The sequence below is a fragment of the Molothrus ater genome, chromosome 4 (assembly GCF_012460135.2).
Source record: "Molothrus ater isolate BHLD 08-10-18 breed brown headed cowbird chromosome 4, BPBGC_Mater_1.1, whole genome shotgun sequence".
Lineage (NCBI taxonomy): Eukaryota > Metazoa > Chordata > Aves > Passeriformes > Icteridae > Molothrus > Molothrus ater.
Genome location: NC_050481.2, coordinates 56,746,201 through 56,772,304, shown reverse-complemented (window position 1 = coordinate 56,772,304; position 26,104 = coordinate 56,746,201). Strand labels below are relative to the sequence as shown.

General features: G+C 37.4%; 1 protein-coding gene across 6 annotated transcripts in view; it reads right to left on the bottom strand.

The window, feature by feature from the left end:
• Nucleotides 1-2,775: 2,775 nt before the first annotated feature.
• LCORL (ligand dependent nuclear receptor corepressor like) overlaps nucleotides 2,776-26,104 on the bottom strand; it is a 79,324-nt gene continuing 55,995 nt past the window's right edge. The window contains exons 7-8 of one of the 6 annotated variants that reach the window (XM_036381584.2): nucleotides 19,618-24,494; nucleotides 3,159-3,310 (exon numbers count right to left, since the gene is read on the bottom strand). In XM_036381584.2, the coding sequence (XP_036237477.1) occupies nucleotides 3,270-3,310; nucleotides 19,618-24,494 (4,918 nt within the window). In that variant the 3' untranslated portion in view covers nucleotides 3,159-3,269. Of the gene's footprint in view, nucleotides 3,875-19,617; nucleotides 24,495-26,104 lie in introns of those variants that run through there. The other 5 variants (XM_036381589.2, XM_036381585.2, XM_036381590.2 and 2 more) reach the window with 5 other exon arrangements.

Genomic DNA, 26,104 nt, shown 5'->3' with positions numbered 1-26,104 from the left:
CACAGTGGGGTCATTGCAGAGCAGTGGCAGCAGCTCACTCTCCTGCTCCACATGCACGTCTCAGCTATTGATGCCAAATGCAGACTTTAGGGAACTTGCATTTTAAACTGGTAAATATGCTATAAATGATCTTTGGTAATTCTTAGGAACGACTTAGGGACACAAGTGAAATTTAGTATTCCTAAAGTGTAATGCCCAAACTATTCTGCCTGTTTCCAAGCTTGCATATAGGAAACAGAGGGATTGGAAACTTGTCAAACTGCAAACTGCCATGACACACTTATCTGCTGGTATTTGCTCTATTTAGAAGCTTCTATAACTACGATGAATTAATTTTGTATTTTTAAACACAATCTTGACGTCTTGATCTCCCTCCTTTGGTAACTTTAAATCCCCAAATTGTGTTGTAGTATGAATTTGTGTACGTGCAGCCACTTCAGATCAGAGATGCTTTCTGTCCCCTTGAATGCTGCCTGAACATAGTTGAAATGGGCAAAGTGTATAGTTGATTTTCTAAGTTATAAGAGCTTCCTTGGGGCTTTAGTTGTTGGGTTTTTTTTAATTCAAGTTCTCTCTCATCCTTCCTCTTGAGTGGTTTGTTCTTTAAGCACTACTACACTGAGCAACTGGTGCTAGTCCACTCTTATGTTTTCTTAAAATGAATTTTGAGGTAAAGCAGGAGCAATAAAAATCCATAAAAGCTTCTGGGCATGCCTTCCTGAATAAGACTTTAGTTTTGCCTTCTTGCTGTTCTATTGTGCCTTGCCACATATACAGGTTCTGGCATCTCTTGGGAATGCTGGACTGAAAAGATGAGGTTTCCCTCAAGTGACCTCCCAGTCTGTGGATGCCTCTGATGTGGATGTGGCTTCACTGGGGTGTGTTAGTAGAAAATAGACTTTGTCTAACTAGAGGCCCCTGGGGCTGGAGTTCCCAGTGGGAGAGGCCAAGGCAGCTGGGCCTGTTGAGCCTGTGAATGTTGGGAGGATCCCCAGTTGCCTGCAAGGAGTCCAGTAAAAAGATAAAATTGGGCTTTTTGTTGCATATGATGAGAGGATAAAAAAACTGGGCATAAATTGAAACTCAGACCAGAAGAGAAGGTGAAAAAGGCAGTGAAACAAGTTAAAAGCTGCTGGAACAGGTTGCCTGTGCAGGTTCTGTCCTGGGAGTTATTAATGACAGGACGAGGTGTGAACTCCTCACAGCTGGCTGCCTTTGAGCAGGGTGTACAATTATGGACCTTCCTGATGTCCTTTTATGCCAGACTTACCCTGTGATCCTTTCAAGCCAGAAACTTGAGCAGTAACTGGCACTGCATTTCCAGCCCCTCTGGGTACATTGCCTGCCCAATTCCCTGTAAAGGGAAGGGTTTTCTGTGTAATACAAAATTTGATGTGTTCTTGAAAATTACCTTTTAGGAGGGGTGGCTGCATCATTGCAGGGTGGGACAATCAGATGTGTGCTGTCTCAAAGTTCACTATCAGTGATGATCAAAGTTTCAGTGTATACAGCTGACTTCCTGAGAAAGGCACATGGTAGCAAGAATACATCCAAAGGTGACAAGGAGCCAAGCTTGGAATTGTCATCCTTCCAATGAAAAACCTCTTTTCTTGGTATGCATTACTCCTTCTAGCTAAAATAATGCTGTTTTTTACTTTAATTCTAGGTCTTAAAAGTACCTAACTTCCCAGCTTCGTAACTAAGGAGTAAAATTTTATTCCTAAAATATTTTATTTAAAAACAGCCTCTTTATTGCTCTGGACCAACTACTGTGTGTCCTTCCTCTTTTTGCTGGCTAAACACAGCAGTGTGTGCAGTGTCAAACATGAACTAGACCTAGACTTGACTGCCTATTAAATAACAGTAAAATAGCAGTGGTCACTCATCAAACTTAGATCCCATGTTATTCTCACACTAGTTTTTGTTTCTTTAATCCAATGTTGTGATTCTTGTTTGCTTGTATATTCAGTCTCTTCAGTCTATGCACTAAAGCAGCTTCTCTTGAGAACAGGCCTGTGGCCAGTTGCTCTCCAGGCTGAAGGACAGCAGGGGCTGGTGTGCTTGGGTTATGCCCGAAAACTCAAAGGAATAATAATAATTAATAATAATGATTTGTTAACAAAAAACAGGCTTCTGCTTGGAGCTGAGGGAGATATGATCACACCAGCTGGTATTGACTGGGTCCTTGGAATCAGAACATCCGTGTGCCGTCTCCTCACCCGGGCACACGAACACAGGTCCAGCTGCTCCAGTGCCTGTAAGACTCCTGTGTCCTGCCTGCCTCCTGACTGACCCTGGTGCTTTGGGGGGCTCCACTGAAGTCAATTTCAGTTCCTCCCCCCTGCAAAGTTGAATTCTCCTTTGGCTTTGTTGCCCCACAGAGTCCATGTGTATATAACAGTTGAGATACATAAAGACCTTCTGAACAGCTCGAAACATGATGAATGTTTATTTTTTTTAATCACATTCTTTTAATCATGTCCAATGCTTCAGTGACTCAATACCCTCTTGGGTCTTGTGCCACCAGAATTCATAACAATCTCTTTATTTAAGTTATTGGATTGCACCTGCAAACCAACAAACCCCTGTAAAGAGGAAATGCAGCTTCATTTTTGTAAGGTGAATCCTTAAAACCTTTGTTTTATAAAATACAGTGTCTTCCAAGGAAATTTCCTTCTGGAAAATTAGTTCTTGTCAAGTAAAGGACAGACAACTCATCATGAACTAAGAAACCTCTACTCTAGCTACTGAATGTATGACTCCAGAAAAGAGAAGTATATTATATGGTTTTATTCTAACACTTTTTTTATAGCTGTATCAATAATAAAGTTTTGATGAACAAAGTACATGAACCTTGCTAAGATCATTTAAGCATGGAATGTCTACAATGTAGTCAGCTACAACCATTTACTACTTCTTTGAGTAGAGATAAAATTTCGATTTTACATTGAATTTCCAAAGTACAAGGAAAAAATGAAATAGGAAGAGCATTTACATCCATTTTAATTGGTGGCAGGCATAAATTCATAAAAACAAATGGGGAAGAAAGACCATTTAGCAGAAACCTCAAAAAGTGCAGTTACAGATTTGTTGAATGACAATCTTTCACGAGATTCTCCAGCAGGCTTGGTCTTTCTTTTAGACATTAGGGTCATTGAACACTGTCACACAGAAGTTCTCAAGGTAAGTGAAGATGAAAGCATACTGCAGAAACAAACTGGTGCTTCCATACATTTCATCCGTTGGTGAAGGAGATCTCCTCAGGTCATTTACCTTTGTACTGCTTTGCTTCGAGGTAGTCGGTCTCCACCTGTTACAGATTTGTTTGAATTATTACCATAAACCTTCACATGGTGACCTATGCCACAAATTACATAATATATTAACTTTCGTGCACAAAAATAAAATTGGGAAACCATAGTTAAATTTAAAGAACATAGAAAAATCACAATACTGTTAAAGGGGAACATCCGATTCTGATATAAATTTGAACTGCAAGAATTTCATGATGGTCAGATGTAAAACTTCATATTTAGAAAAGAAAAGTACATCAAACTGAATAATGCTAATAGTATATAAAGCCAAATCACACAAGATCATTTCAAGATCAATGTAATAAATGCTTATTATTTAGCAGAAAAGAAAAATCAGGAACAATGTACAAAATAATAGTGCAAGAACAGCTGCAATCTATTTGTTCTCATCAGTTTTGAGATTTTGGTTAAAAACTTTACAGCTGGCGAGAGATGCTGCTGAAAAACTCAGATTCCACTCAGTGGGCTGATTAAGGCACATCTTTATGGACTTCAAATGTTCATTTTCTGTGTTCATGTCTATTGAATTCTGCGGCTCCGAGACTTTCACTTGTAGCGTGCTGTGAGAAAAGAAGTGGGGGTAGGAGAGGGAAAAAAAATGAGAAAAATTTTAGTACACTTTCCTCTTGCCCTGCAAACAAGCTGATAAGAGGCAAGATGAGGTGCTGGCAGATCCTGTATTCTGCTGGATTTTTGTTGTTTTAGTGCAAGATGTTCCAGAAACACCGAGATTAGAACCTGACTGTGCTGTGCTGTGCAGCAGATTGGGCTGGGCTGTGTGGGGATGCCTGAGCCCTGTCCATTGGCAGTGTCAGTGCCAGGGCAGTCTCCTGCTCGTGCTGCTCCTTTGCAGGAGGTGCAGGAACAGCTGCTCTTGCTTCAGTCATCTCCAGCTGACTGCTGTAAAGGCACAGAGCAGGAACTGGGCAAGAGTTTGGGGCTTGTTTTTATTGCTGGCTGCTAATTTACTGCAGCCATGGAAGGACTCACATATAGATGGCATTTTGTTTTAAATTTAGGGGAAGAAGTAACACAGGAAGGGAAAGAAAGCCAGTCCTTTGTGGGGGTCACTAAGCAGACTAGGACAGATGTGTGGATTGAATTATCAAACAGTTTGGGTTGGAAGACACCTTTAAAGGTCATCTACTCCAACCCCCCTGCAATGACAGGGACATCTTCAACTAGATCAGGTTGCTCAGAGCCCCATCCAGCCTGATCCTGAATGTTTCCAGGGATAGACAGCCAACATCTGTTTGGACAACCTGTTTCAGTGTTTCACCATCCTCATCATCAAAAATATCTTCCTTAATATAAAAAGCACTCAGAAGTGATTTAAGATATAAAACACACTCAGAAAACAATTTCAATCCTCATGTCAAACCTCTTCCTCCCTTTTATTTTAGTCTACCTCCTGCAGTGATTTGTCCCCCATGTGTGATACAGTGTTTCTCAGCATCCTTTTCAAAGTTTTTGAGAACTTCTAGAATGACAAAGTTGAAAATATTTCCAAGGTACTAAAAATAATGTTCTAAGTACCGTAATTAAGGGTAGGAGGTAATCACCATGCTAAAACCTATCTGAACCTATCTTGGATAGTTTCCTATCCAAGGGGTATTTAAGCAGCAGAAACAGCTGTTACTTGCATTTCAGGAAAAGAGGTTCATTACAGAACTCATTCTGAAGGATGGAATGTGCTGCAGTGTAGTGCTCACATGCACAGAGTAGCTGAGGCCAGTCAGTCAGTGTAGGACTACGGCCTAAAACACTGGCTTGTGTTACTGAAATACCGATGACTGACTTTGATTAAAACATTTCCTATGTCACAGCAAAAGGGAAAGACCTTAGGCATCAGCTAGAATGAGAATTCACTGTTGTTTGTCACAGGTATCAGAAACAGTTTTAATTCTTTCACATTTTAATATCTGCACCCCTCAAGGCTGTGTGCCTTGCTGACATGGCAGTGAAACAGAAATTTCACATTTCCTAACACTCGTTCCCAACCCTCCAAACTGGTGCACTGCCCCCATGCTCTGCATGTCCTTGTGTCATTATTCAGCCTCTATCTTTTGTCTTGTTTTGCCTTGCGCCCTTTTCCTCTGGTTGCTCTGATCTCTTCCTTCCTGCAGGAAAAGGAGTGCAGGTGCAGATGATGGACAGGACTTCAGCCAGCAAGGTTACTTTCTTGAGTTTACAACCTCTTCAGACTTGGATCTTTGCCCTCAGGAAGTCAAAGGCTTTTCTTATGACACGGGATTAAGTGCATGTGGAAGATGGTGTTAAGGCTTCAGTTAGCAGCTTTCTTTACCCCTACTGATTTTGTGCTTTTCAGGCAGGGCCATGTAGCAAAACACAACTTCCCAACAGTTAAATGAAGGGTAGGGCAGGAATGTTTGGTTTGTTTTTTTTTAAGAGTTGGGGTGGTTTGGGTTTTGGTTTTTTTTGGTGGTGCAGGTATATACCCGCAAAGTACTTTAAACCCCAGCATTTCTACTGTCTTTAAAGCAGTAGACAGATAAACTGTGTTGAATGCTGGGCAAGTGCCAGACAGAAAAAGCCAAAGGTTTTTTGTTGGTTTGACCTGGCACATTCCTTCAGCAGATCAACTGGGAATTGCACCAAGCTGCCAAGGGCCATTTTCCAAACTACACTGCTGGTGGTAACAGTGAATCCTAGATTTGGTGCAACTGTGGCCATCGTTCCTTCTCATCTGCTTGGACTACAAATGAAAATGCTGAGTGCTATTATAGCACCAAACAGCCCTTTCCAAGGACTCTGCTCTGTCAGAAACTGTCCTTCTCTTCATATTTTAGGTTTGTACAGGTTTCTGTACAAAGTGCAATGGGCTGGACTGAAGCTGCAAAACTAGAACGGGAGTATGTGTTGATAATTGCCATGTGGTGATCTATTTACCTCTCAGAGAAGAACTTTAGGAAACTCCAAACTTTGCTTTTTAAATAAATGCATAAAAACAGGAATAGAAAAATGTTAATTTTTTCCCCCCAGTTCCTCAGTGTGGGTAACATCAACACAAAAAGTGAAAGTATTTTAGAAAATTTTACCTTAATAAAAATTAAGTGGAAAATATTATGGTTAGAGATCTGCTTTAATATATTTGTTAACCAAGAAGAACCTAGTCTTTCATCTTGCTTTTCATTCCTTTACCTGTAGTGATTTCTTTTCCAGCTGTTGATGTAACAAGGTAAAAAATGGTGTATTTAAATTTTTTAAATCAGAGAATGTAATTAAAGGGATAAAGTCAAACAGAAGCAGTTGAATTTTTCCAGCCAAATCCATCAATAGATTCTACTCTACATTTTATTCCCCTCTACTTGCACAAGCTCCACAGTGCATAAAGCATTCCTAGTAAGATGTTGCACACAGCCTGATGGTCCCAGAAGCCATGGAGCCTATTTCAGGAGAGCCTGGAAGAGTATCCCCACTTTACAGCCCCTGGAGCTCTGCACTACCAACACTCACACCAGCAAGAAAACGGAGTTTCCTTTAGTTCCCTAAACAACAGGCATATACTGACCTTACAGAATGGTCTCTAAAAAGGTTCAAATTCCCAATTAGTATGCCATGTGTTTACCATGCCTGCAATTATCATCTATTTTGGTTTTATTCACCTGGGACTGACTCAGTTAATCAGTTTCCGTGCATGTGATTTGTGGAAGTCAGCTACAGGTGTTTCTGTGACATGGAACATCATAAACTCCAGCCATGGCATATCCAATAGCTCTGTTTTCACTGTGGAATTTGAAGACAGGACAACAGTGCTGAAATCCCAGTGAAAAAGGTGAAAACCAGCTTCATTTTTTCACAATTTGTACAACAAATTAGTGAGATGTCTTGAAAACTCGCCATTTTTCTTCATCTTAAATTATACTACCCTTTCCTAGTCCTTTTCTCTAAATAGTCTTGAAGTGCTGGTAACATATTTACTGCTTAATTGAAAAGATTTTATATTTCACCATGTATAATACCTGATCCATATAATTCTTGTCTCTTCTTAGAAAGTAAACAGAAAAAAAAAAGGCACATGGAAATGTGACTATACTTTTTGATCTGGAACAAGAGCAATCTGAAAAAATGCTTTGGGGAGGCAAATTCAGCAGCCCCTCAGCAGGTGCTCTGCCATGGCTCAGTGCAAGGGGCCTGCTCAGTCTCAGAGGCTGGACCTTCCCCAGAGCCATGTGAAGCCCAGGGGTGGCACTGAGGCCATGGCACAGCACACTGTGCACGGTGACAGGACCAGGACACACTGCTGGCTCCTGGGAATGGCCTCCCCTGCTCCAGGCTGCCTTTGGAAGCTGCTGCACACCAAACCAACGGGGCTGGAGCAGTCAGTGAGGGCTTCAGGATGGTTTTGTGTGTGCTGGAACTCCCAGCTCCCCCACCACCATTACTGAATTTACCATCTTTGAACAGTGCTGCAGAAAGAATGGATTGCCTGTGTTGTTCTAACAAATCACGCCTGTGTTACTCTAACTCATCTCAGCAGATCAGAGTAACATCGATGGACTCTCAGGTGCCCTCTGGTCTCCTTGGCTAAGCAGAGAACCCTGTGTGTAGTTAAGTTTCCAGGCCTGCTGGGGCCTGAAGGGATCATCTCTCCCCACAAAAATTTCCTCCTATCATTAAATAAAAAGGAATAAATAGAAAGGTTTGAATTCAACCTTCTACTAAAGTAAGCAGTGAGAGGCTTCCCCATGCTCCTAAGTGCTAAAGAAAAACTTGTTCTTTTCCACACTTCCTGTTAAAACTGTCTCAATACAACTTTTTTTTTTTTTTAATTCTAATGTCTTTCTTTAGTTTTACCCAAACCATCATTATACTGTTATAAATACTGATTTTTAATGGCAGGATGGGAGAGCAACACCAGAAAATTTTAGGCTGCCAAGTACAAAAGGAAGATAATATTCTTTCAACTGCTTATTTTCTCTGCACTTTGGAGCCACATTCTTCTGGAAAAACAGGATATTTTACACCTGTTGTTGTTGTATGAAAATGATAAAAAATATCTGGCTAGCTCAACTCCATATATTTGCTGAGTTAATCTGTCACAACATGTTGAAAAAAAGTAGGAAAAAGAAAAAGTAGGAATGGGTAAAAATATCTCTTATCTGTTAGGTCAGTCCTCAGCATTTCCCATCAGAGACTGCCATCAATGCTGTGTGCTCGTGTGCTATAAAACAGCTATGAAAGCATCACTGCAGGGCTGTGTTTCTCTAAGTCTTTTGCAATACCTACAGATAAAAACATCTCCTTCCCCACTATTTGGGAGCAAGGTCAAACTGGCTCTTACCCTCCTGTCTGACAGAAATTCTGCAAAGTGCACTTGTTAAACACTGCCAGCAGAGATTGCAGACTGGCAGCTTGGAAAGCATAAGAGCATCTGTGACATACAGCACTGACTCGGGGCTTTTACAGGAAGGTTTCAAAAACACTGAGTAGAAACAGTAAAACTTCAGCAGAACTTAAAAAAAAATGTTCTCTGTACAAATCCTGCTCAAACAATTTCTCAAAAAAGGAACCAGTGGAATACACTAGATTAAAATCTACAATGACTAGAGTAGCCTCAGTATGACTTCCAGCAGAGACTGATTTGGTAATGTAATATATATTGAAAAGACAGTAACCAAGCATGCACAGTCTGACTGATTGCGTCTAAAATTTAAACTCATTTTTTCCACAATGCCAAAACCCAGCAGCAAAGAAATCTACAAAGAAAATTTTAATGTCTCATTTCCATTTACCAACTGGACACTCATTGTAATATGAAATAACATATTTCACATGAGAGGATGGAATCTCATTTGGGAATCAGAGAGAGAAAAAAATGCCCTGGAAATCAATCAAAGCAAGATGCGGAGATAAGCAATATTCAGGGAGTCTTAAAAGTCAGATATAAGGGCTGAGTGCTAAGACAAACAAAACAGCACAGAATGCCAAGACAGGAGGTGAACTGAATGAAGACAAAAAAAACAGGGTGAGAAGTCAGAACCAGCCATAATCCCAGACTGAAATTATGGTGGAAAGTTTATTTTGCTCTTCAGACTAACTCAGAGTTGTTTTCTTGGTTTGAGAATAAAAAAAAAAAAAAAGGAAATATGAGTGAAACACATACAAAATATATGTGAAAGACAGCAAGAAGAGGCAAGTAGGAATTTGAGAGCATTCTTGGCCAGTCAGTGAAAGAGCATCACTAGCTTTTTTCTGAATCTCTATATTGAGATACCAACACACTGTTCAAGCTTTAACTTGCACAGAGACAAAATTGTAGAGCAGCACTGATCATTGGTACTTCATCTTCAAAGACCACAGCATAACAGTAGCACTGAACAGCAGGTGGTTACATTTTCAGGTAAACATTTGGCAAGTGGAATGGATGGCAACAGTTTGAGAGTGCAGGTAGAGAAATAGCACAACTTGCTCCCCAAAACCAGTCAGCCTCAGAAATCTACACACAACAGATCACGGGCAACATAAAAGGTTTATATTGCAATTTCATTGAAGAATTCAGGAACCAAAACTCTTTTTAAAAATAAATCAATCAGGCTTGCACAGCCATGGAAATACAGAGCTCCATTCTAATGGCTCCCCAAAATACAAGCTGGACTTGAATATATGTTGACAAGTCTAAATAGCAACAACATTCCTTCCCCAACTGTTTAAAGCAGCCTGAGAAGGTTTTGTAGAACAGTGATCTTTTTGACAGGAATCGCCATGTTTTGTGGTATTTCAGACTCTTTAGCAGTCCACAGAAGAACAAGGAAATAGAATATTAATGTAAGCTGTCATGAAGAAGTCATAAAAGTTTAGGGTGTAATTTACTAGTGATGATAGTACATAACCTGTGAAAGAGAAAAAAATAATCCTATGATCTCAAATTGTTCATAGCATACTGTCTTAAAAGATCTTGGTAAAAAAAGCAGCTAAGATTCCAACAGTTGAAAGGCAGCATCATTACTGTGATGATGAACATAAAGAATTCTTATGTTCTAGGCACCACCCCAAAACAAGCCTCCCCCTGATCATCAGTTCCCTGAAAGAAAACTAATTTCTAGTTATGACTAGAAGTTAGCAGCAGGCAAATAAATAAAACCCCTAAGCACCTGTTGTGCAGATGAGCACTGTTGTATTTGACTTACAAACATACTATAACAGAAGAAAAGCTTTTGCTATTTTTTTCCAGCTAATCATAATTAAGAAAGGTTTGGAAGGAGGCTGGGGGTTCAGAGCCGCGTGTGCTGCTGGTTCAGGCTGTTCTGAGGAAGCACAATGCCTCCATCTCAGTGCTGGGATGAATGCAGCTGTGGAAGTCCTGCCACTTAAGCTCAAATCTTTAATCCATAACAGTTTTTTTACATTATAAATGCAGTTATGTTGTGGAGAGAGATCATCTCAGAAATATGATGAGACAGTCCCTGGGTGGTTTAAAACTCACCAGACTTCTGAATTCAGGAAGGTCAAACAGTAATTTGCAAATAAGTAATTTCCTTTTCTGAGATTTCTACTACTTAAATGTAATTTAAAACCAGCTGTAAGTAGTAAACTGATAAATAGGAAATGTCAGCAACAAATATGATACACAAGAGAATTTATTCAAGCACACATCACAAGAACTTTAAACTAGAAAGACAGGTAACAACAACAACAACCAAATTTTAAGAATTGATACCTTAGGTATAGCTCTTAAATCTTTATTTGCATTGTAAATAAATTTCTTAAATTTTAAAAATAAATTATTATTATTGAATGCTTTGAAAATTATGCTAAGTCCCCCAGTAAAACCACTGAAGCCTACCTTTAAGTAGTTTTTTTCCCCCTAAAATTTACCCTGCATTCAAAATGAAAGACTTTACACATAGGCAAAAGAGCACAATTCAACTGAGAATAAGAATTTATTTTTAAAGAAAAATATTTTAAGTCATTTTTACAGCTTCTAGACAAGATTTTTTCAGCTAGGTTTCCATTTCATGTGCAGGGAAAAAATCCATTGTTTGGACCAAGATTTCAATAGTTTGAAACAAGACAGCTCTGAGGGCAGGCCTGGGTCAGTAAAATATCGAGTATAATCTCTGAGTATATATGAAATTCACACCTTAGGTAATAGGAACCTGTGACAAGATCCATCTGAAAAAACTGACTTCCCTGAACATCTTAATTTTCATGTATGCATGCAGTTTAATATGAAATGTGAAAGCCTCATTATTCTAATTCCTAGCAGAATCATAATTTAGAAATATTCTACCCTGAGCTACAAAATGAAAACAAAGAGTAAGAACTGCTTGGAAAAACCTGCTTGTGGTCACATTACTCACTGATGGCTTGACAGCTGATATAAAACATCCCAAACCAAGCAGAAATTCAGACTTACGCTTTTAAAAGTATTTTAAGTCCTAAGTTAATTTTAAGGCCATTTCTACTGGTATACATGAAGTAAGAAAAGTAGGTCTAAAGTTGATCTTAACTGAAGAAAGAGCTGCAATCAAGTTAAGATACCTGCCCCACTTGCAGATAAACCATGATAAAAGACAGAAGCAGATTGCTCTTATGGCTGCCCAGAAGTGACAGAAAGGAGCAAGTGGCAGTGAGTGGAGGATGGAGAGTAGGGGAGTGCACAGCCACTGAAAGAAAGTGTGAAACTCCTGCCTAAATTTAATTTGTAGTAATGAATCCATACAGCTGAAAGCAGATATAAGTCAGGTGAGTTTCTGCTATTGAAAAGACAAATCAAATAGTAAAACCTAGACAGACTGAAACCAAAGAATAGAATACAGAAAAGGACACATTGCCTCTATAAATCATGAAGTTCTCACTAAAGGTTTACATCCTCTTGACACAGCAAGAGATACCATTATCTGTACTCCAAAGAAATTGAAGAATAATCTGAACAGCCTTTACTGATGTCTGGAACATGAGAGGAATCAGCATAAAAAAATGGTCCCCTTTCAGTTATGAAAAAATGCAAAGAAACAAAAATTGCTTGGCCTGTCCCACAAGAACTGAATGTGCAACTTGCCATGAATATGGCAGCAGAAACTGTAATTTGTCTAGAGTTATAAAGCATCCAGAGCTGTTGGCCCAAAAGCATGGAGATAGAAAGATGAAGTCTTGATTATCTTGATCTTGGAAAAGACATATCTCTACATTGTAGGAAAAATTTTAATTACCTGGTCTTCAATATGAAAAAAAATGGATTAAAAATCTGGTATGGCTTTTTACAAAAGAATTTCTGTACCTGGGTTTGAAAAAATCTGTGACAAAAGCTGACTGACATTTTGCTCATGGTATTAAAAATCTCTTGGCAGGTGTACGGACCAGACAGAATGGACCAGCCAAAGTACACAATGAGAAACATGCAGTAAAAAATCAAAACAGGAATAAAACTGGGCTGCACTCATCTTCTGCAGAATATCCTTTGGCACTCACAAACACACAGCTTGGCAAAAAAGGAAAGCTGATGCATGATCTGAGAATCAGTTTGGTACTAAAGGAGAGCATGAAGGCAGGATGAAGAGAAATGTGGAATAACCAGAGTGCAGTGGCCTGGCTGGTCTGAACTGTGGCTCAGACATGGATCTGAATGAACAAGAGGAGCAACAGCAAAGTTGTGAAATGAACAACAGCTCAGTAGGAGCCTGGTCTGCACCAGTGCAGGACAGGCACTGCTGGGACAAAGGCACAGGCAGCTGTCCTGGAGCACAGAGGAAGCACAAGCCAATGCTGTACTGCAACACCACAAATAAGAGTCATGAGATACAGAAAGGAGCAGCTCAGCCAACACAGGAACAGACAGCCAGTGGCAAAGGTGCAATTTTCTCTACAGGACCAGAGCTGATGTGCAATGATTTGACATCCCAATTGGGCTCATCACCCTCCTTGAAAAAGTGTGCACATCTTTCTACAAAAAAGTACAAAACTGCAGGGAAAACAAAGATAATCCCATTTATTAAGTGAGTAATTAACAAAAAAAGTTAATGAAAAATCACACACCAAGAATGAAATATAAAGGGAGCATTTAGATGAGAAAACAAGTCAGGCTGCTGAAAGCTGGCAATCCAACAATGGGAAAAAAGAAATAACAGATGAAGGAGATATGGTTTTCAAGATGATGCCTCATGCATTGAAAGGAGACAATGGAGAAAGATGTGTCTCAAGAACAGCATTATTTTATAAAGTTCAGCATTATTTTATAAAGTTACACTGCAACCAATCAAAACATTGAGTCCTAACCTGGTTAGGACTGTGGAGTATGTATTAATTATTACTCAGTTATAATAATTTCAATCTTTTATTTAACTAGCAGTGAAATAAGATTTACTTTGCTAGCTTTTTATAAAGCTCTATTAAAAAAAAACCCTTGTGAGCAACAAAGGAAAAAATTCTAAAAAACTTCCCAATTGGCATCTCAATTGAGGTTCTACTTGCAGTTTTTCAAAGTGATTTTCTCTTAAAATCATACCTTAGAAAGGTTCACAAGTAGCACATATCCCTATATAAATATATTCAGGTACTGGTCTATATATCCAGCATTTCTACATAATTGTATTTGGTAAAACCCATAATTCTGATTTACAAATGTTTTCCTCTGATTTCTTTCAAAATACCTAATAATAAAAATCTTTAAATAACTAGGAAGTAAACATGGCTAATGAGGACTCCATAAACTTTCTTTATCCAGATCACACACCCAGAAGCACCATCACATTTGAGAGGACACTGAGCACAGGAAGCAGGACACTGCCCCGAGTGCCACCAAGGGCAAACCCACCAAGCTGAGATGCTGTAGTGGGGTGTGCATGGCAATACTGGCAAAATGCTGATCTTAAAATATTAGACTTCTTGTACACAGCAATTTCCTTTCAGATACATCCATCTAATTAGTTGTTGATCATTGTAAAAATGTCTGTCTTAATTAGAACCTGAAGGTTGTCAACAGCTTTCAGAAACACACAGCATTCTCAGTGACACCCAAGATTCAAGGACATTTTACAGAGCCTTTGTTTACCATGTTGAGCACAGGAAACACTGGAGAGAAAAAGGCTTTTGATAAGAAAATACTGTCCTAAAAATATGGCAAAATTACTATTTCTATTAAATTAATATCCAGTTACCAAATAACAAAAACATTTCTATTAGTCTCAAAGATTGTTTAAACAATATCTTTAAAGCACAACTATACAATTATAGCAAAATTAAAGGACACCACAAGCAAAAGGATGAACAGTGAATAAATGTTGCATTATATTTGGCTTAAAAGTCTGAAAAAGATTTCAAACCATCAAGGGTCTGACTAAAACTATCCTTTGAGGAGTGAAAGATGAAATAGGAAAGGAAAATCTACCTGAGAATACATGCAAACAACAACCCAGTCATGTCACACCATTGCCTCCCTCGACTCAGGAACCAGAATCTGCACTTTTTGAATGTAATTAACTGAAGATTCCATGTGAGACACTTTCCAAAGATGTGGTGAAAATAGAAAAGCAGCACTAGCTTTAGCATACCAACAATAGAGAAATGCAAACTAAGGCACAGCACACAGGCCTCCTTGAACTATTTTCAACACCAAAATGTGGAATTGTCTCAGCAAAATTAATCTGCTCTGGTCATGGTCAGACTACATGAATACTTAATTTACAGGTTACCTCTTCACAGGCTCTGTTAATTGACTTCCCTGCTTTTCTATCTAACAGCAACAGAAGCTCTGCTTTAAGGCCATGAACTCTCAAAGGAAGAGAGGATTCAAAAAAGGATATGTACTTGTCAGTTTTTCAAAAGCACTGTGCAGGCCTTGGAAAACTGCTATTTTCTCTTCTAGTAGAAGGCTTTCAAAGGAAGACAGAAGATTGTCTGTATTTATTTAGTATTACCAGTTCCCTAAAGAAAGCTGAAAAATCTAGACATTTCCTCAGGACCAAGGACAAATAGGAAAATATGACTGTGAGTTTCTCAGTTTTTGAAGAGGTAAAATTAAAAACAGACAGCTAAAAAAATACTGAATAAAATGATGAAAAAAAGCACTCCAGCTTAGTTATAAAACTGGGTATATAAATCCTACACAAAGGCTTAATGATCATGGCACTAAGCTACAGAAAACTACATATCCTAGCAGGTAAAGAAATTTGAAGACCCCAGAGCCAACTTCTTTAAAAAGTCCATTATTCAAAGAAACAAGAGTAAAAATCCTTATCTCAGAACCCTCAAAAGAAGATGAGTAACAGCATACTCTAAGGCAATATGCAAATAACCACAGTTTAAAACTGAACAGCACCCAAAACCTACACACCCCACATTAGATCATCTGATGTGAGAAAAAGAAAAGGAAAGAAGAATATGTAATTTGGCAAGTAGAATCCCAGAGTGTAAAACAAAATGGAGCATTAGACTGTGGCATGGGAGCTGCTGCTGTTCCATCACGAGGAATGAGGCAGAGACCATTAAGTTCATTAAATGAGTAAGGATTTACTACACATGTATAGTCATCTATATATCAAATGTACCTTTCTGCTTTTACACTTCTGCATTAAAAATGGCCCACTTACTGTGAACAGTCATTCATTTAATCTTCTAATATTTCTGTTAATGCTCTTACTTTGGTTTATGCCTACAAGTGAAAAGGTAACTTCTTGTCTGACAACTACAGGTATGAAAATGTCTATCTGCTTACTCTGCATCACAGGTGAAATTTATTTTAGAGCCAAGTAACCCTCTGATGAAAAGCCTTTGTGAAAAGAGCCTTCTTAAAATCAACAGATGTAATGACTGTTACTCTATATCTCCTCTGCACTTTTCCTAACCCAATATTTTAAATTTGTCACTCATTAGGGATGTGGTCTTTCATGAAAGCTGAATAACCTGCTAAAACAAATCTTGTCTGTCACTAGGTCATTCACAGCAGAAGGGAAACGATCCCCATTTGTAGCTTTATTATTACTGGATTGCACTACCACGACACAAATAAGCAACAATACTGGAATATCAAAGCCATTCTAACACAGATGTGTAAAAAAGAATTCACAAAATTTTCCCTTCCATTTTTTTTGCAAACTTATAGTAATGGAAGTTAAGTTTAAGAAAATGTTTGTCTGTAATATTAATACAGATGTTATTTTATGTGCACAATGAAGAGACCAATTAGACTCACAACACCAAAGTTTTCATAGTTATGATTCTTCACTCTTGCAGCAAACTTTGAAATGACCACAAAAATTAGCAAATTCTCTTTTCAAGAACTGCACAAACTTGATTTCATTAAGGTAGAATATAAAATCTACATTCAAACATAATAAAAAATTAAAATTGAAAAGTCATGTTCTCTGCTGACAAATCCAATAGATCTGTTCTAAAACTCCAGACCACTTGAAGAAAAGTGAAAATATAAGGGCGAAAATTAAAAAGTTCATGTTAGATGAAAATATCCTAACTTTAGGTGAGAGAAATCAATTTTTAAAATGCAAACTGCCACCCTGATATGAAGGCCAAGAGCATAGGTCTGTGATGTCAGCTCTGCCTGCTACCATAGAAGATTCACAGTCTCTTTTCCATCTGTATGAAGTCCACACCCTTTGAAGCAGATTTTTAAAATATTTAGTACATTGTAAGATTACAAAATGGAGTATTTTACACATCCCAGTTTTATTGTTGGATTAATAGTCTTTTTTGTATTTTAGCTTGGCTTTCTTGATAACTTTTGCCCAAGTCCAAGCATGTTAATGTGAACTTCAATGTTACAAGTGAAGTACTCTTGTGAAAAGAAAACAAGTGCTTTCCTAAAAACGTGCTTATGTAATTTTCTTTACACAATGGAGAATAATAGCATTTCAGTGTTGCTAAAGAAATTAAAATTGCCAGAAGATGGATTTAGAGTAAAAGGGAACTGCCCCTCAACACATCAAATGCATTGTGGAAGCAACAGTTCAGAAGTATAAACAAACATCAAATGGACCCATGCATCTACCAGCCACCTTATCTTGAATACAACAGGCAATGAGAAAAAGCTATTAACTCTTTTCTGTTGCTGCAATGGGTGCATGGCTAGTCTGGTTGTTGGACACTACCTTGAGCTATAAGAATTCAATTGTTTATTCCTGCTTGCACATGCTAATAAAAAAAACCAAGAGTACATAAAAAGTTTGGTAACAACATTCTGCCCACCTGCCACAATGGTTCACAATAAAACAGCATCACATCTCTCTCTTTAAGAACATTTGGTAAGACCCCAAGTTTAAGAAAAACTTCAAATACTGACCATAAATGTGTCTATAGCAACATTTCAAGCATGACAACAGAACAATGATATAGTTTATGATACCACATAAACAAAAATACAATCCAAAGAACACATGAACGAAGCATGATGTTTTCATGTGCATTTAACTCCCAGATGCAGGAATTATGTTTGAAGTCACATGCATGCACAGCTAGAAATCATGTTGCTTCTTTTAGGGAGTAGCTATGTTAGACTAAAAATATTTGTATGATTTCCATGGCTGGTGCAGAGAGTACACAATGTTGAGTCAACACAGCAAAACAAGACATCCTTCCAATATCAGACAATCCTCTGATAGTGCAATAGTACCCCTAAGAAAGATCTGGGGTTACAAGTGTGGAGACAGTTCCAGAATCATCATTCTTTGTCTTTTAACATTTCCTTTATCAATTAATTTCCTATCATAGTTTTTCTGAAGACAATGACTGATATGAGAAACCATGAGTAAAAGGGAAAACAACAAAAACTGTAAATGAAGTAATGTAAAATATCAAAATAGTTATCAGATTTCCTGAAAATCCAAAACTAAAGGATGAAAGTTATCAGGTAGATAAAATTGAGTCCCAATTAAAACTAACATGAGACCGGATCACAGTAATAGGTCTTGCATTACCATTGAAACAAAACATTTACAGATAAATATAATTGGAATGTAACATTTTCTCAATGAGTTACAAGTATGAGAGAGCTCTTTCTTCATTTGCAATATAGAAATGGGTATATTCTATCCTTTCCTTTCCTAGTTTGTTTTTTTCTTTTTTTAACAGCAATTTTCTGTCAAAGTTTGAACTTCTTAAAAACAAATTATTTATGTTGAGCTTGGCTGCAGATCAATGAATCAAAATACAAAAGAGCAGTCCATAGATAAAAAAATGCTGTACTTTGGAAAAAGCAGGGTTATACTGAATGAGCTTAATATGAAGAATTCTATATATCACTTGAAGTACAAAAGAAATAAAGCATACACGAGCCATTATACTGTTTATATTACAACTTAAATTAACCTTTCCATTTATTATCAGAGATCCTTTTCTAAAAGACAGAATACAAAAGATGACCTGAAGTTTTGACCTGATATTTTGAATAAGGTTTTTATAATTGGCCAATATCAGATTAGCTAATACAATAGTGTTTCTACAAAGGCAGTAACTTAAATCACATTGCAGGAGTTGTGTTTTGCTTGGCGAGGATTTCACACCTTAGCAATTTTGTTGAAATTAGTTAAGACTTCTGTTTAAGGATATCTCTTCACCCAACAGAAGAAATCATTAGAAACAAATGTGCCCTCTTTCTAAGTAATATAATGGCCTTTTTGAGATCACAGTTGTATTACAATGTATTTATAAATACCTATCTTGAAAAAATGATTTAATTTCACACTAGCCTAAAAACTTCCAAGCCAAAGTATTTAGCAGAGTAACTGTATATCGTTCTTGTGAAAAATAATTTTGCATTTTAACTTGTTGTGTAAGGATTCAGTGAGTCAGCAGATTAGGGTCAGCAGATTTCACTTGGCATGGAAAGGATACTAAAATGGGTCTCTGACTAAATAATTTTCAGAAGTACAAAATACTATCTTTTACTGTAAAATTACAAAACTATGATTGATTTGTAACAGTAATCATCCAATGAGATTTTTTTAAAACCAGCTATATGCTAATACACTGAATTTATGCTTTATTTTATAGCTTATTCCTCCTCACACTATGAGAAACTACATAATGGAATGAAATTCTGCTCCTTTTGAAGTCAATAGCCAGCTGTGACTGACTACAGAATGTCAGAACTTCTTGTCTGTCTAAACTATATCGGTTAGCTTATCAGAGCTGAAAGAATGGTGCAAAACGTTATAAACATTTAAAATTGCACTTTCTGAATTATTCTGATGTTATGCAATGTTTGATTTCATGACTTGTCTGAAATTAAAATGAGTAACATGCAATAAACAAAAAAGTGCTTAGTTGTTTGACTTCTCCAATTCTTTAGGATTTCAATTTTAAGATGAAGTGGGGAACAAGAACTTACCTACTTGGTACTTTGGGTAATAAGGTGCCATTTGTCCACTACTGCATGATTGTCTCTTATGCCTTTTTCTTAAATTTGTATCAGTGGTCTCCCATTGTGGACTTTTTCTTTTGTTTATTCTATCAAGACCTTCAGAACTACCAGCAGGATTATCGTCCTGGTTTACACCACTACTTAATTTTCTGCTGTGAAACTGGCCATCCAGCTTTTCAATCACTTTAGAAGAATTAGATCCTTTAGATGTTTCCATTTCATTTTCTTGTTTCTTTAATGTATTTTGTTTAGTAGAATGGGACCTTAAAAGAGGATGTCTTTTTTCTTCCATAAAGGCCTGAGTGCTTTTACTGTCGACAGCTTCAGGAGAATAAATGACATTATTTAACTTAAATGAATTGTGCTGCTCAATATGGTTGATCTTTCTCAGAAATATCCTACAGTCTTTAAAGGTTTTGGCTTTCCAAGTATTTTGAAACAGTTTATCTTGGCTTTGTTCTTTTCTAACATTTTGCTGGCAATGAATTGTTCCATTTGCCTCTGAATGTGACTTAAGTATATTTGCTAAACCAGGATGTGGGTTAAAGTCAGATGATCCCATCATCTGTTCAACAAATGCATCTCTGGTTTCATTTTCAGTTGGCAAGAGGCTATTCTGAGACTCTACCAAAGTCTGAGTGGGCTGGATTTCTACTGTATTTTTCTCCTGCAGCTTGGATGTTTCATCATTGGTTTCCCCACTTGTACTCTTAAACAATTGGCTTTGGCAAAATAACTGCAGATTTTTCCTTTTTGATTTCCAGCCTCCAGGAGCCTGATTATAGAGCTTTTTTGTTTGTCCCCACCTATCACGCTGCAACTTCTTAAATTCATTTCTTTTTAATCTGGCTAAAGTGAAATTACTTTTCATGCTTAAGACTGGAGACCTCACCATGTTATGTAACATTTGCAATTTCCCTGCTGGTTTTGAAGGGGAGGATAGTGCAAACTTTTTAAAGTGCTTTCTGAAAGGGCAAGTGCTAGGATCAGATTGTTTCGTTTCCATCTTTATCTCTTTAGTACTAACTACCTCTAAGGGATTGCGAGCATTTGCCTTTCTCACAAGAGAGAGAGACTGTGTTTCTGTAGTTTGCATAAACCAGGTGCAGAGTTCATTCATATTACACTTTTTCTGGAACAGCATTTTTATAGGTGATGTTTCAAGTCCTACAAGGCAGGAGTCTAAAGGGTCTGACATTTCGGTACTACAGTCTCGTTCAATGGGGTCCCTTTTTTCACATACACATTTGTCAAACTCACTTCCCCCCACTCTCAACCAGGTATTAGTCATCTGTTCAAATCTATTGTTTAGTTCTTCCAACAAGGTGTCACTTGAAGTGGAAGTAGGCCACCACCTGAGAGAAGGATTTGACGAAAAAATGGGATCTGATGATACCTCACTAATGGGCCCGAATCCACCATCCTTAAGATCCTTTTTAGCATTTCCTGGATTTCTCTGTTCTGAGGTATCTCTGGATTCTGTGCACTGATTGGATTGTGTAAGTTTTTCCTTTCGCTCTTTAGCTTTTTTCAAATGGAGTTTGTAAGATTTATGTAGTAAGGCACTTCTACAAGTAAATGGACTAGAAGATGCTAATGAATGCAAAAAATGCAGTGAAGGTTTTCTGTCTCTAGCAGAGTGTCTCGATGGAATTTCATGTTTTCTTGACACTGTTGTAGCAACATTGTGTGACCCATCCTCTTTAGAATCTTTCTGCATGTTCTTTACTTGACCCATATTATTGCACAGTTGATTTTTTCTCTCCTGTGGTATGTTTTTTTCTAACACATTCTGCTGTTGTAAAGGAGGCAAACCATTGCTGATGCTCACTTTTCTTTCCTGAGGTGAAAGTCTGCTGACAGTCACTGATATGCCGGAAATTTTCACTTTTGCTGGCCTGCCAGGTTTTCGAACAGTGGTTAATGGTTTCTTAATCTGCTGTATAACATTGCTGCAAGGATGTGCTGATGCCAGATTACCCTTGATAGGCCTGACATAGTCATAACCAGAGACCTCCTTTTCAGCAGAAGGATTCTGGAAGGCTTTTACTGTTTCAGTCAAAGCATTTCCAGTTTCTGCATTGTGCCTTGCTTTGCTGGGATCATTGGCAAAATTAGAATCAATATGTTGTGTGGGCAGAATGCTGATAAGATTTAGATTACCTTCAGAAACGTGTCTCTTAGTTCTTCTTGACCTTCCAAAAACAACTGTCACAGTAATATTTTTGTTGCTGCTAACTTCTTCCATTGCTGCTGCATCAGACTTGATGCTTTTACCACCACAGCTAAGTTCAGGTCTAGGTTTTGTGCTTCCACTCATGTCTACTTTTGGTTTAGGAGGCCGTCCAATGGGTCTCTTAACTTGCTTAACTACCTGAGGACCTATTTTCTTTGGTCTACCAGGTTTTCTTTTGAAAACTAATTCACTGCTACTGCTTGATTTCTCCACAACTTCATCATTTTTTTTTGAGTCATTTATGTTGATTTGACCAACTGGACAAGAGCTTGTAGCAGCTTCCGCATAAATGCAGCTTGACCTCTCCTTAGTATCATTTTCACTGCAATCACAACCCTTGACACAGACTGCATGAGAAAGGTCACCGGTGGCCTGTTTATCTAACAAAGCGTTTGTGTGCCCCTGAAACAAACAAAGATCTGTGCTTTCCTTAGAAGACGCAGCTGCAGATGTTAACGTGTATTTGACTCCTTCATGACTGTTAACTTCTGAGACAAACATAAGCTTAATAGGACTAGAGTAGTTTAAGGGAGATGGGATCTCCCTGGCTTCAGAAGTGACATGCAAGTCCCCATTACTGGAAGCTGAACTGCTTGAATTAAAGGTCAGAGATTTCAAAAGGCTGTCATTAATTTCTTGATCTATAACAGTTTCTTGTGTGTTTGATGCAACACAAATTGCTTTGATTTTACCGCTGCTTGGCACATGTGAATGTGGAAGGAAGGTTTGTCCTGTGCATCCAATTTCGCTCAGAGTGAAAGGTAAGCCCCTTCTAGCAGCAGGATTCATAACCTGTTCATAAGCATTATCTTTTAATTTTTGGCTTATTTTGTAACTATCCAACAATGAGTTGCTAGTCTTTCTGGATAAGCTTATTGTATCTTCTAAACGCTCCACAACAACTTGCAGATTTGTGTCTCTCACAATTTTGCTTATATTTATGTCACTGCATCTTTCAGCATGAAGATTTTTACTTATTCTCATTTTTTCCAGACTTTTCAATGACTTTTTTGTACTGGATGACTTTCTAAACATGATATTGTTTGTTACATACACAGAGTACCACCCAGGAGGCACAATGTTACGTTTAGTTCTACCCAAGATTTCATTACTCTCATCCTTCAGAGGAATCGGACCAGTCTCTTTCAAGGTTGCACAGTCTCCTTGTGTATTTGGGAGTTTTGCCTGGCTGGCTGCAATAGCACTGTTTTCCGAAAGAACTAAAAAGCTGGAGCTGGTCTGAAAATTAGTAAGAGGTAGATTGAAAGACTCTGTTTGGTGTACTGGAAAGCACATTGGTTTGGTTTGGCAGTTCACACATGGATTGCTTCCAAGATGTTGCAAAGTCTCATCTTCTATTACAGTAAAAGTATGTCTTTTATTTGGATGCATTTTATCAATTTTTTTTGTAGATTTCTTTGCATTTCTCTCAGAAATTGACTTTTTTCGTACAAGAGTTTCATCAAGGCTTGCAAGCTCCCTCTTGATTTGCAAGGTCTGTCGTCGAATGACTGGTGAGTCAGGAGAATTATACGTTGCAAATAAAGTTTCCTGACGCTTGCGAAATCTTGTCTGAATAATTTTATTTTCCACTTGTTTATCATGCTGGCGAAGTAATTCCATAAAGCTGTAATCACTTGCCTTAGCATTATGCAAAAGAGAAGTTATGAAGTCTCCTAATTTGACATCATTTTCTGGTGCCCTGTCACTGCTAGAAAGTTTTACAAGATTTGTGGCTAGATCTGTAGTGTCTATTGATTTCAACTTCTCATTAATGCGGTCCATTAAATCTTGAAAAATGGCAGAATGTTCACCTTTCTCAGAGTTCATACAACCATCATTGCTTTCCTGGTCCGCTGATCCCAGTGCTCCATCTGAATAATCAATCTCTCTTCCTTTGCATGTTTTACCCTCATACTCAAACTCTCCCTTGCTTCCTTCAGCTGGCAAGAGGGATGGAGGCTGGTTGATGGATATTTCAAGCTTGTTGTTGTCTAAAGTTGGAAAGTCCATAACCATTCCTTCTGACAATTCAAATTCTTTACTGTGTACAGGCGATAGTGGAGGTGGCGATGGACTGCGGGATCTGTTTGAATTTTTAATGCTGCTTAAGAGGTCACAGTCCTTAGCTGAATATGTACATGCTGCTGCTTTCACAGAATGCCTGTTATAATTTTGCAACTGGTCAGCACAATACTTAGGAGAACTACACGTTTTGTTCACCATTGTCTTAATACATCCAATTGCTACAGCTTGGCAAGACAAAGAATGGAAATCTTTAATACAAACAGACAGAGGTGGTAAACAAGTGTTTGGCCTTTGATTTTGTAAACAGCACCTTTTTGTCAGCATGTGTCCATTGCAACTGCAAAATGGAACGTGAACATCCTCTTCAGTAAGGGAACTGGGAGTTTCAGAGTGGACCAAATGTGTTTGCTTGCAACTGCAAACTATAGGAACATTTTCATCCTGTAATAGGAATTTTAACATAGCCAAAGTCTGTTGCCAGTGATATGAACAAAAAGACTCCAAAACTTTGTTTAATGTTGATTTTCCTTTTTCCAAATTAGCTGTTTCCTCTGAATTTGCATCAGCTGTTGAGCTTGAACTGAAAATGAAAACAAATCAAAACAAAATATAAATTACAGTAAACACCACATCTAATGTTTGTTATAATGGTTAAACTCAAGCCTAAAAACCTGACGTTTACAAAACAGTTCTGGTCTATTTGCAGTATTCAATCATACCTGCAAGTGTCACTAGCAATGATGTGCATCTTATCAGTGACAGCACTACACTACCATTAAGAAAAATAATCATGAAAAAATTAAAGGCAAAAAAAAAATTTGCAATACAGCTTCTTGAACCTAACTACAATTACAACAATGTTAACTTTCTGGTATTTCAAACTATCTTAACTATTAATGAAAGAAAACCTCACCAAAAACTTGGCAAGCTTGGTATTACTCTCGTTTCATTAACTGGGGCACAGAGGAGGTAAATGAGTAAGGTTCAAGGTTGTGGCAAAGGAAAGAATGGATCCATCTCTCCTGAATCCCAGTCTTTGATATTTAAATACTCAAGTGTACTGAGTGCTCTTCAGGATATACTTCAAGGTATTTCTAAAGACATTTTAATTTCTATATTTAAAGAACACTTAACAAGCTAAAAGAAAATGGAAAAAATAGCCTAGTGCTCTTTGCAGGTAAAATTTTCCCTTTCAGTTTTAAAAAAAATTGCAGTGGTGCATCACAAACTCTTCAGTACAATATATTAAACACACATGTGTGTACACACACACAGATTCCTTAAACAGAAAAAGAGATTATCACCACTGGAATAAGTAATTTCCAAGATAAAAGCTAATATCCTTTAAATATCCTTAAAACAGGGTAGGCCTATATTGAAGGACTGCTGAGCAGTTCTTCTCAAATGCATTAACTAAAAAAAAAATTAAAAAATACTACTTTAACTATTAATCAATTTCTTATAAATTATTAAAACTAATGTCACTACTTACCTAATCAATCATTTATACTGAAAAGCTGAAAATTTTCCATGGTAGAAATTAATACAGGTATTTCTTCAATTAAATACAAAATCCTTATGCTGGATAGCAACTATCAAGAGATAGTTAACACCTAATTCAAATGTTTTACTGAAACCAATTGCATGAGCAAAAAATGTTGGAAGAATTCTGTTTTAGAAAAGTATGTATAGTTTAAACATATCACCAAACTCTGAACATGACACTAACTTTTTTCCCTGTTATTATCCCCTGTAATTTTTTTGTATTTAAGCTTGTACTTCAAAAAATTTTCATTCTGATTTTTTTTACAACTGTACTGATCAATGAACAAACATATTTAAAATTTAATGTGCTATATTTAAATATAGTTACCTATTCATTAATTAAGTCCTACCCAAAGTTATAAGCATCAATAACTTCTAGCTTCAAGTTTCTTACTGGATGCAAACTTGTATTTTTATTGTTCTAGACATATTTTAAAGTTTAGAGCTTAAAACCAGCCAACTGTGCATAATAATTCTTCATGTTTTTTTCCTTCTCCTGTAATATTCAGTATGAAATGGTATACATTCAAAATCAGGCATCTAGATACTAACTCATAAAGGTGTAAGATAATTGTGATGGTATTAGTTGAAGTTGAGATAATATTTAATCTGAAATGATTAAGTCTTAAAAAGAAAAAAACCAAA